Source organism: Ranitomeya variabilis, chromosome 3, assembly GCF_051348905.1.
Source record: "Ranitomeya variabilis isolate aRanVar5 chromosome 3, aRanVar5.hap1, whole genome shotgun sequence".
Lineage (NCBI taxonomy): Eukaryota > Metazoa > Chordata > Amphibia > Anura > Dendrobatidae > Ranitomeya > Ranitomeya variabilis.
The window spans coordinates 517,250,496-517,263,488 of NC_135234.1; the positions used below are offsets into that span (position 1 = coordinate 517,250,496).

At 42.3% G+C, this 12,993-nt stretch overlaps 1 protein-coding gene across 1 annotated transcript; it reads left to right on the forward strand.

Annotated features, from left to right (window-relative positions):
* The first annotated feature begins 7,764 nt into the window (after positions 1-7,764).
* Positions 7,765-11,587, forward strand: LOC143818352 (uncharacterized). The gene is made up of 2 exons (XM_077299694.1): positions 7,765-7,914; positions 8,624-11,587. The coding sequence occupies exon 2, from the start codon at positions 9,012-9,014 to the stop codon at positions 11,379-11,381; it is 2,370 nt and encodes a 789-aa protein (XP_077155809.1). The 5' UTR covers positions 7,765-7,914; positions 8,624-9,011; the 3' UTR covers positions 11,382-11,587.
* Positions 11,588-12,993: the final 1,406 nt, after the last annotated feature.

Sequence of the window (12,993 nt, forward strand, 5' to 3'; positions counted from 1 at the left end):
TCATCTTTGGGGAATTTCACTAGAGGTAAGCCAGGTCTGTTCCTTCCTCTTCCAGGCGTAGTTAGTTCTCCGGCTGGCGCATGGCATCTAGGCAGCCGTAGGAATGCTTCCTGGCTACTGTTAGTTGTGTGGTAGATTTAGGTCACGGTCAGCTTGAGTTTCCATCACCCGAGGGCTAGTCTGTTATTTTGTGTTTCTGATGTTCCCATGCCATTGGGGAATCATGACAGCCCGCCATTTTGGAAGATGGCGGCGCCCATGGAGAAGACGGACGGACGCCCGGAGGCTCGGTAAGTATGAGGGGGGGTGATCTGAGCATGGGGGGGGGATCTGAGCACGGGGGGGTGGCATCGGAGCACGGGGGGAGCGGGCAGAAGGACGGGGGAGCGGGCAGGACGACCTAGGGGGGCGGACCACATAACGGAGGACTGGGGAGGAGATCGGTGGGTGTGGGGGGGACAGATTAGGTTTTCCAGCCATGGCCGATGATATTGCAGCATCGGCCATGGCTGGATTGTAATATTTCACCAGTTTTCATAGTGAAATATTACAAATCGCTCTGATTGTCTGTTTCACTTTCAACAGCCTATCAGAGCGATCGTAGCCACGAGGGGGTGAACCGTGGGCTGAAGCACCACTCCCCCTGTCCCTGCAGATCGGGTGAAATTGGAGTTAACCCTTTCACCCGATCTGCAGGGACGTGATCATTCCATGATGCCACATAGGCGTCACAGGTCGGATTGGCACCGACTTTCATGACGCCTACGTGGCGTCAAAGGTTGTGATACCCCTGCGATTTGCATAGGTTCCGTGGGCTCACCTGCAACAACCTCACATGAACCTAAACTTTCTCCCACAGGCGGCATCTCATGATCCCCCTGACGCAAACGGCGATCAATGCGGACAACAAGACTCATAGCGGAATCTAGTGAAGCTGGAGTCTCGTACATCAGGAGGGCTTTTTTAACCCTATCAGAAACTCCATGAATAAAGTGACTCCGCAGTGCGAGATCATTCCACTGTGTGTTGACCGCCCAGCGGTGAAATTCAGAACAGTAATCCTCTGCAACACGCTACCCCTGGCGAATAGTGCGTATCTTAGATTCTGCTAGAGCCATTCTGTCCGGATCGTCGTAAATGTGTCCTAGAGCAGAAAAAAAAACTCTCCACAGAGTTAAATGTAGCAGAATCAGACGGCAAAGAAAACGCCCATGCTTGGGGATCCCCGCTTAATAATGACAACACCAGGCCCACACGCTGAGCCTCATTACCGGAGGAGATCGGGCGCATATGGAAATACAGTTTGCAAGCTTCACGAAAAGAAACAAATTTACTGCGTTCCCCAGCAAACTTTTCAGGCAAAGGAAACTTAGGCTCAGCAACTTTACCTGTAACTCCGGCTTGCACATTAGATACTGCTAGTCCCTGTTGCTGCACTGCCCCCCTCAACTCAGTAACCTGTAGGGACAGCGCCTCCAACTGGCGGGTTATGGAAATCATGGGATCCATGGAAATAATGTTGGCCATTATATATTATAATGTCACGGGAGACCTAGGTAGGAAAGAGCTAATAACCCGGGCCCCTGCGATTTCCCTCAGACTAGGGAAACCCTGACTGACCCTCTCCCAGAGTTTACACTGATGGTGTGCATGTCTGGGCCTCCACCCTCGCCCTATCTCCTGTTTCAACCCTAGGCTGAAACCACCACCCACCACCTAGTGAAGAGACCACACTCCAATACCCACAGTTAGCACAGACAAGGATAACGGAAAAATAAGCACCACGCCGCAGTCACTCAGGAATACACTATAAGTGCAAAGGGCAAAACAAATACAAATATAGGTAGGAGAAAATAAGACAAAGGGAAATACACCACCAGCAACGATACTCCAACTACTAGCTTACCACTCCAGACCGAGATAACCACGCACAAGACAGAAGCTATAATCGGCGACGCCCAATGTTCAGGAGAACTATTTAAGGGCAGTGGACATGGCCCAGCTTCCAATCCGAGCACCAGGTAAATTAACCCTGGACCAGCTAGATAAAATCTAGCCGACGCCAATGAGCGCATAGTGGACAAAAGCGGAATTACCACTGTCTGTCGAACGACCTGGTCTGAACAGCGTCCGACATGACAGTTGCAGCGTCTTGGATAGCGATCTCGTTGTGTTTGACACGCAGCAGTGATCTGGATCCCGCTGTGATATCGCTGGTCAGAGCTAGAAGTCCAGAACTTTATTTCTTCGCTGATCGCCCGCTGTCATCGCTGGATCGGCGTGTGTGACGCCGATCCAGCGACGTGTTCACTTGTAACCAGGGTAAATATCGGGTTACTAGGTGCAGGGCCGCGCTTAGTAACCCGATATTTACCCTGGTTACCATTGTAAAAGTTAAAAAAAAAAACAGTACATACTCACATTCTGATGTCTGTCACGTCCCCCGCCGGCGTCAACAGGGTTAAAACTGCTTTCGGCAGCCGAGAGCTTCCTGCATTGACTCTGTCAGCGCCGGCCGTAAAGCAGAGCACAGCGGTGACGTTACTGCCGGCGTTGACACATTCAGTGCAGGGAAGCTCTCGGCAGCGCGGCATTAGCAGCGCTCCTGCCGAAAGCAGTTTTAACCCTGTGGACGCCGGCGGGGGATGTGACAGACATCAGAATGTGAGTATGTAGTGTTTTTTTTTTTTTTTACTTTTACAATGGTAACCAGGGTAAATATCGGGTTACTAAGCGTGGCCCTGCACTTAGTAACCCGATGTTTACCCTGGTTACCCGGGTGCTGCAGGGGGACTTCGGCATCGATGAAGACAGTTTCAACTATGCCGAAGTCATTCCCCTGATCGTTGGTCGCTGGAGAGAGCTGTCTGTGTGACAGCTCCCCAGCGACCACACAACGACTTACCAACGATCATGGCCAGGTCGTATCGCTGGTCGTGATCGTTGGTAAATCATTTAGCATGAAGGTACCTTAAGAAATTTCACAATCTGACTGGTTACAAAGGTAGCATCTTTTTAGAATTACTCACTCTTTCACAAATGTTAAGCCCCCGTCACACTAAGCGAGGTCGCTAGCGAGATCGCTGCTGAGTCACAAGTTTTGTGACGCAACAGCGACCTCAGTAGCGATCTCGCTATGTTTGACATGTAGCAGCGACCAGGCCCCTGCTGTGAGATCGCTGGTCGTGTCGGAATGGCCTGGACCTTTTTTTGATCGTTGAGGTCCCGCTGGGTAGCACACATCGCTGTGTTTGACACCTTACCAACAACCTCGTTGACTACAACGTCACACAGGACGTCCCTCATCGAGGTCTGAATCGTCATAATAGCTGCCATGTTTCAGGGTCACAACGACCAACGACATCGTTGTACAGGTCGCTACAGGTCGCCGCATCGCTGCTGCATCGTTGGGAAGATCTCACTGTTTGACATCTCACCAGCGACCACATAGCGACGCAGCAACGATCCCTGACAGGTCTTATTGTTGTCGGGATCGCTTTAGCGTCGCTAAGTGTGACGGGGCCTTTAGTAAAGGCAGAGTCTATGTCTAGGGGCAGGATTTTATACTCCTCTGGGAATGGACCTGAATAAAAAACCTGAATTGAAAGATTAAGAGGTGTGTGCCAATACTTTTGTCCATAGTGTACATAAAGAAACAATGGGGACTATTCTTCAAGACTGGCTTAGCGCCCAATTGTCATTTGTGATGATATTGAGTCGACAAATTCATCATGAATGGCACGTAATTCAATTTACAAACATGGGACTCAATTCACAACTTCTTGGGTAACTTTTCAGCAATTCTGGAGACAAAAACTAAATTCTGTAAAAATCTCTCAGGTTCACCAGTTCAGTAATCATCATAAATTCCCACCAGTATTATGTTGTAATACAAATTTCTTGTTGTTTTTCATTTACGATTTGGGATTATAGTTTGTTTAAAAGATTATTATAGTTTTCTAAAAAGAGAGGGAAAAGAATTGACATTTATGGTACTCAGTTTCTGCCTGTGTTCAACATTGAGATTTATTTTTCAACAGAGGTGATACAACTCTTAACAATCCGGAGGCTGAAGTCCCATTCTTACCCAATTGCCTAAAGGGGCTGAAATGCCAAACATAGGATGAAGTGATCAGGAACCAGGAACCTCAAGTTGGTTTTCTGAAAATAAAATTAATTATGCTTACTTCTATCTGCCCCCCCCCAACAAAAAAAAAATCAGTGAAGTATAAAATAACTATATGTCACATGGCATAAAAAGAAAGGTTGCAGAGTTAGTGTTTTTTTCTTATTATTATATTTCTTGTTAATGTCCCTCAATATTAATACAATTTAATCAATACTTACCCAAAATGATCCCAATAAAGATTATGGGGCTGATTCATCAAAGCTTTGACAGTAGAAAACTTTAGTAAGTCGCAAAATTTTTGCTAAACTGGAAGTTTTGGACATTTTTACCAGTTTGACTTTGTGTTACCCCAGTACTTTCCATTTTAGCAAGACAGGGCTAGTGTGACTGTGTACTAAGCAAGTTTTCATGAATCAGCCCCAGTAACTGATCCCACAAAAAATAAACATACCTACAGCTAAGTTGATGACAAATCTAAAAATATGCATCAACAAATTCTGTTTTTTTCAAAAAGCATAGCTTTATTTCACAGGAACATACGAAACCTTATCAAATAAATGATATACACTCACCGGCCACTTTATTAGGTACACCATGCTAGTAACGGGTTGGACCCCCTTTTGCCTTCAGAACTGCCTCAATTCTTCGTGGCATAGATTCAACAAGGTGCTGGAAGCATTCCTCAGAGATTTTGGTCCATATTGACATGATGGCATCACACAGTTGCCGCAGATTTGTCGGCTGCACATCCCAAAGATGCTCCATACAAGGCAGGATGGATCCATGCTTTCATGTTGTTTACGCCAAATTCTGACCCTACCATCCGAATGTCGCAGCAGAAATCGAGACTCATCAGACCAAGCAACGTTTTTCCAATCTTCTACTGTCCAATTTCGATGAGCTTGTACAAATTGTAGCCTCAGTTTCCTGTTCTTAGCTGAAAGGAGTGGTACCCGGTGTGGTCTTCTGCTGCTGTAGCCCATCTGCCTCAAAGTTCGACGCACTGTGCGTTCAGAGATGCTCTTAGGCCTACCTTGGTTGTAACGGGTGGCGATTTGAGTCACTGTTGCCTTTCTATCAGCTCGAACCAGTCTGCCCATTCTCCTCTGACCTCTGGCATCAACAAGGCATTTCCGCCCACAGAACTGCCGCTCACTGGATTTTTTTTCTTCTTCGGACCATTCTCTGTAAACCCTAGAGATGGTTGTGCGTGAAAATCCCAGTAGATCAGCAGTTTCTGAAATACTCAGACCAGCCCTTCTGGCACCAACAACCATGCCACGTTCAAAGGCACTCAAATCACCTTTCTTCCCCATACTGATGCTCGGTTTGAACTGCAGGAGATTGTCTTGACCATGTCTACATGCCTAAATGCACTGAGTTGCCGCCATGTGATTGGCTGATTAGAAATTAAGTGTTAACAAGAAGTTGGACAGGTGTACCTAATAAAGTGGCCGGTGAGTGTACATTTGGCATCACTGTAGAATAAAGTTAATACATTTTTTACTTTGCATGGTGAATAAAAATGTAAAAAGAAACAAATGCAATTACTTTGCTTTTTTTCACTACCCTAAAAAAAGTCAGTGAAAGTTAATTGAAAAATTATAGTTACCACAAAAAAGTGCTTAGAAACGTAACAATTTCCATAAATAAAAAAGGGATAATAAGCTATGTAAATGGAAAATTACAAAAATGATGTAGCAATAAAACAAAATGTATTAATCAGCGAGGCTAGAACAAAGTACACAACTTGGAATAATACGGAATGTCTTGATTGTTCTCTGGAATATGGTATATATTCTGCAGTTTACTATAAAATAGGCAATAACATGTAAAAACATATCTGATATAAAAATGACTTCGAATGTATTGCAGATTAATACTTTTTGTGGAGAGAACAACTTAGTATGTGGGGGGTCTGAAGTATATATCACATAGGAGACACAGGAGCTGCTATATAAACAAAATATAGGAGACACAGAGCCTGCTCTAATCACATCAGAAAGGAGACACCAAGACTGCTCTACTGCATCACAAAGGAGACACAGAGACTGCTTTATTTACATCACATAGGAGACACTGGGGCTGCAGCATATATATCACAAAGCAGACACTGGGACTGGATCATATACATCACATAGGAGATGCTGGAGCTGGAGTATATACATCACATAGGAGACCTCGTGACTGTTGTATCTACAAATATCACATAAGAGATGCTGGGGCTAAAGCATATATATATCACATAGGAGATGCTGGGGCTGATAAATACATAGGAGACGTTGCGGCTGGAGCACATACAGTACATCTTATAGGAGACCCAGAGACTGCTGCATATACACGTATAATCATATAGGAGACACTGGGGCTGAAGCATATTAATCATAAGGAGATGCTGGGGCTGCAGCATATACATCACACAGGAGACACTGGAGCTGTAGCATATACATTCCATAAGATACACTGGGCTTCAGCATATACATCACAGGGGACGTTAGGACATATGTATCACAGGAAATGCAGGGTCTGGTGCATGTACACATCACAGGAGGTGCTAGGGCATATACATCACAGGAGATGCTGGGCCTGTGTTGCTATCTTTGTTGATATGACTTAAGCTGAGAGCGAGCTGACTCCATACACAAAGCACTGGCCAGTGTCAGGATGTAATCCTTCATTACATGTACCGGAGCGTTCAGTAGTGTAACACTGGTGGGTGTTGACCCACTGCGCCATGAGTCGAACTTACCCTGCAGGGGCAGGACTAAATGTCTACCAGATATTCACTTGAGTCTCTGATGGTGAGGATAAACTGGGACGCCTGTAGACATCAGGTACCACTCCAGGACAGTTCCAGGGGGACTGCAGCACCTGATCAGAGCATCAGAGACTGAGGTACAGGGTACAGGTGGGTGAAACAAAAGCAAGGTCAGATGATCTGAGGTCAGGGCAGGCAGCACATGTTCAAAATTTGTGGCCTATGAGAGGAGTGGAGAGATCAGGATAAATGAGAAGACAAGCCAAGTCGATAACAGGTGAGACAAAACAGGAATAAGCCAATGCAGGAATTAGAAACAGAGCTACTAAGAACCTAAGTTCAAGCAAGAAATGGAGGGTGGAGTTGCCTGATATATCACCTGCTGGTAGGTGATAGGCTGGAAAAGTAGATCTCTGCAGGACAGAATGAATAAAATTCCTACAGAGTTTGGCCATGTCCCTTTATGACTCACAAACAGCCAAGCTGGAAGACAGCACAAGGCACCACAGAGAGATGGACAGGTCCTGGGTGGAGCTGAGAGAAATACGCGGTGAGCGGGGCGGCGCTTAGAAGGTGTGCTTGTGCATGCTCACAGTGTAAAGAGCAATTAAATGGCCCATATGCAGCAAAATGAGGCTGCAAGACCAAGCACTGCAGTTCCTGGGAATCTGCTTGGGGGCAGGAGAAAACGACAAGGCTGGGGCTGGAGATTTCCCACCCCTGCTTTAGGACAATGAGGACTGTAACCCAAGTATTTCTCTGTAAATTGATATCCATCAATCCATCTATTATGAGTTATGTATGTGTATATATATATATATATATATATATATATATATATATATATATATGTTAGGTTTTATCTGTTGCACCACTTTCAAGAAATTAACATTCAAATCAACCTTTAGTATGTTTTCATTTACAGCCATGCTGATGTTATTAATGGAAAATCATTCATCATAACATGCCTAGCTGCATCTAAAATAAAAAGTATGCTATTCTACACCACTTAATTAACAGAGTAAAGGTACCGTCACATTAAGCGACGCTGCAGCGATAGCGACAGCGATGCCGATCGCTGCAGCGTCGCTGTTTGGTCGCTGGAGAGCTGTCACACAGACCGCTCTCCAGCGACCAACGATGCCGAGGTCCCCGGGTAACCAGGGTAAGCATCGGGTTGCTAAGCGCAGGGCCGCGCTTAGTAACCCGATGTTTACCCTGGTTACCAGCGTAAAAGTTAAAAAAACAAACAGCACATACTCACCAGCGCGTCCCCCAGCCTCTGCTTCCTGACACTGACTGAGCTCCGGCCCTAACAGCACAGCGGTGACGTCACCGCTGTGCTTTCACTTTCAGTTTAGGGCCGGCGCTCAGTAAGTGTCAGGGAGCAGACGCTGGGGGACGCGCTGGTGAGTATGTGCTGTTTGTTTTTTTAACTTTTACGCTGGTAACCAGGGTAAACATCGGGTTACTAAGCGCGGCCCTGCGCTTAGTAACCCGATGTTTACCCTGGTTACCAGTGTAAAATATCGCTGGTATCCTTGCTTTTGCTGTCAAACACGGCGATACACGGCGACCTAGCGACCAAATAATGTGCAGACCTTCTAGCAGCGACCAGCAATTTCACAGCGGGATCCAGATCGCTGCTGCGTGTCAAATACAGCGATATCGCTATCCAGGTCGCTGCAACGTCACGGATCGCTGGCGATATCGCCTAGTGTGACGGTACCTTTAAGCAAATCTATACGAAGAGTATAGCACATATGTAAAGCAGTGTTTTACCCTGAGAATAGAACATGTGTTAAGTGATTATTTATAATGATTACAAAGTAAATTAATTTTCTTTTATGCAGCATTGTAAAAGATCCCGGGGATAGGATATCAGTAGATCTACTGCTTTTGAAGAAAAAGGTCAATAAAATTTTGAACCCAGGTGAACAGGCTATTCTCTTAAGTCTATTGGATTACATCAGTAAATTGAATGGTTCGGAAAACACAAAATTAACAGAAAATGAAACTACTCCTAAGTGTCATAGAGACAAAACACAGCACAATCTGCAAGAACAAAACAGCAGCAAAAACGTCCTAAGGCCATCCAGATTTCAGCTCCTACAGTCCAAGTTCATGAATCCAAACCATAAGCCTCCAATGAAAAATACAAAGGAAGTAGGCAAATTAATCTTTAAGGAAAGTCAGCATACAAATCGAGTTTGCAAAGGCAGCATTGTCAGAAAATTAGACCCTTCAAAATTAAAGCTAAGCAAAGATGAAAAAGGAGGAAATGACCTACGCTTTTATAATGGTAAAAATCCAAAGAATAAAGGTAAAGTAAAAGCCATTTTGACTAAGTTTATTGTTGCAGAAGAAAAGGAAAATATAATAAAGCAAGATAACATAAAAACTAATATGCCCAAAATACTTAACAAAAACACAGTTATTTCTGCCCTAAAAGAAAAGTTTGAACAAAACTGTACAATCTGCTCTGTAATGCATGGAACATCTCCTCTGGTTCCAAAAGAACATGTGAAAATCTCTGCAGATACTAAATCTATTAGAAAGGCAAAGGCTCAGGTGTTACATACCACCACAATGACTACAAATTGTTGGGAACTTCCAATACCTGAATGTGCAGCCCTAAAGGAAGAGATCATTCCATTTGTCCAAGCTAGGAGGCTAACCATGAAGGTATATAGTCCAAAGAATTTCATTGTTAATTCCAAGAAGGTGGATTCACAGAAACAGGAATGTAGACATGACAAAAAGGAGAACAATTTGCTGTGTTGCGATAGACAAACCACAATCATGAAGGAAAATCTAGAGAAGAGCAATCGTTTGAAAAAAGGAAAAGAACATGCATTGATTAGAAAAGATGGAAAGGAAAGCTCATATGAAAGTGTTAAAAAACAGCAGGAAAACATAAATGACACAAATACTGTAAATAGTAATTCTTCAGATCCAGTAGATCTTGGTAAAGTAGAAATTGAGCAGGCAGTTGATATTCAGATTCAGGATGAAAAAGAAAGATATTCAAGATACATGGATGTAGGTAACCAAAGTTTTCTTGACAGCCAGCACAACACACAGACACATGATACCAGTAATGGTCATATGAAACATATGAGTGACTATGAGGCTATGAATGTTTTGGGTGACTCCTTTTTAGACCACAGCCAGAGAGTGGAAAGTACCAATATCCTTACAGAACACATTTTGAGTGAATGTTTAACTAATAACAATATTAAGAATCCTGGTCTTAATATAGATGAAGACAAGGAATGTAATGTTAATAAGATGATAAGCAATATTGAACAAGGAGCACAAAATGAATTTAATGTCACTATCTACCATTGTAACAATTTGGTTTCAAAAAGTAAAATGCAAAATGGCTGCATTGATGAAGAGCACACTTTTTTAAATATTAGTGCTAACATGTCCACCTGTGTGAAGTCAGAAGACACTGAACTGAAGAACATCTGTAAGATGGAAAAGGAATATGAGGTGCAAGAATGGGAGGAGATTGGTGAAGGACACAAAACCCTTAACCTCAACAAACATGAAGTAGAAAATTCCGTGGGTGCCCAATTAAAAGCAGAACCCATAAAAGTTCCTTATTGTCAAGCATTGAAAAAATGCTCAAGTAGATACAAGGAAAATAATAAAAAAGAAAGCAAATATGGCGACCTCTGTCAGTTGTATGCACCAGAACAGAATCTAAAAACCATTCCGTCAGTTCTCACAGGGAGAGCAACATGCAGCTCAGAACCACCTGTCCCATCTCAAATAAGTTATGTCACAATTGTAAAAGTTCACAAGAAAATTGTGAATATTAATGAAGCTACAGACACTAGAAACACAAGATATAATGAAACACCAATAAAAACCTGTAGAGAACAGGGTAAAGTTGGCCCAAATACCAAACCACATTCAGATACATTGCTTCATGGAAAAAATGCTTCACAGGAAACAAGGGACAATAAGAAGTCTCTTTGCTCCACAAATGAAAAACAATCTGCAGTAAATGACAAAGTTGACATGAATAAACAAACACTGATTGGAAGTGACCTATCCAGGACACAGGATCATCATTTGAGACAAGAGAACAGTTTGGAGAACACCTCTTTACAAGTCATAAAACATGATCATAAAAAAGTGAAAAAGAATGGTGATGCATTACGTACAACATATGAAGAGAGTAAATCAGGGCATTCAAACGAGTTCTTGTGCCATGAAAATAAGAAGAGGATAGATCAAATAACCTCTACTGAGCTGATGAATAGATCAAAAGAGGCTAACCATGAGATGGACAAAAGAATAACATCTAAATATCAAATTCCATCAGCTGAGAACCTCTCTATGTCAAATACACTAAACAATGCCACTATCAATGACATATCCAAATATCGAGTCCAAAGTTACAAGGATACAGATATGTCCTCAAAACAGTTTAAACCACTGATCGTGAGAGCAAGTGACACTTTTAAGCTTCTTCCCTGACTTTCTCTACTTGTTGCAGTATAATACAGTTTTTCTTTTTACTAAGTTGCTGCGTATTGTGATTGCTTTTACCATTGTGAACATTTACCACGTTTTAAGACAAATGGTTAATGGTCTTCAGTTTTTGTGACAAAACTGCAAGGAAAAAATGTGACAAAACAACGCAAATATTTAATGTGTGTACATACCCTTAAATGTAAAATAAAAAACGTTATTACAATTTTTACTTTGCTTTATTAATCTGTTCTTCAAAAATTTTCCCAGATCTACTCTTTTTAGCTGTGAAACTACTGCCTTGACCATATTAATCTAAGACCACGTTCACTCATTCAGTATTTAATGAATATTTTACATAAGTATTTGTAAACCAGGAGTGGGTGATAAATACAGAAGTGGGGACGTGTTTGTATTATACTTTTCCACTGATTGTTCCACTCCTGGTTTTGGCTTACAGATACTGATATGAAATACTGACCAAGTATTGAATGTGTGAATGTGGCCAAGGGTAGTTTCTCTCCTGCAATTACGGTAACTTCTGTTGGACGTATTCCCACAGAAAATAGTTTTTTCACATTTATTACATTCAAGTTTAGATTATAAATTATGTTGAAATAAAATAAATTCATTTTTCATTAATTCAGTCTTTAGATTATTTTTAGGTGGTAATTAGTATTATAAATTGGAACAATGAAGTTTACATAAAAATGTCAAGTTACAATACAAAACCTACCAGGAACTAAAAAAAACCACAAGAGTATAAACACTCCTGATTCCTGAATAATTAAATTTCAAAACCAAGAAGGAAAAGTTGTTGAATTATGGAAATCACAGGATCGATAATGTTAATGATATGCAAATAATAAAACGGAGAAACAAAATTATCTATTTCAGTATGGAATATGAGCAGCACACGCAGAAATACGTGCACTTACACATCTTCGCAATTGCCGACCAATGACGTCCCAGATATGCTTGATGGGAGTCAGGTCTGGAAACGCTACAGGCTATGGTAGCACGTTTAGGCCACGCAGGATGCTCATAGAATCACCAGCAACATAAGGCAATTGCAATGATGTTTGAGCCCAGTGCATTCAGCATGGCAGAACATTCCTCAGACAACCATTAATAACATTGATAATGTGCCAAGGTGTGTAATGGGGTGTATTTCTGTGTGTTGTGCTCATGCTCAATAGTGAATAAATGAAGATGCTTTTGAAATTGTTCTTCCATTTTTTCATCATTTGCATATCATTAACATGTCTCTCCATGTGATCTACATCATTTCACGACTTTTACTTTTGGGTGTTACAATTTCAATGTTGAGGAGTGTATAAGCATTTATTTTGTCTCCCACTCCTTTCATATACAGAGCCAGAAGCATAAACTTTCTCACTCTCGCAGGTCATGGGGACAGGCATGATGTGATGAAGACCCGTTTCCCGAATTAATAAAAGGTGACCTGTCACCTCCGAAAATGCTGTTTACCTGCAGATATAGGGTTCATCTGCAGTCTGGCTGCCAAAATAATAAATAAATAATATAAATATATAATAAATATATAAATATCTCAGTAAATGTAGCAACCAACATGTAATTTTCTAAATGATAGTTA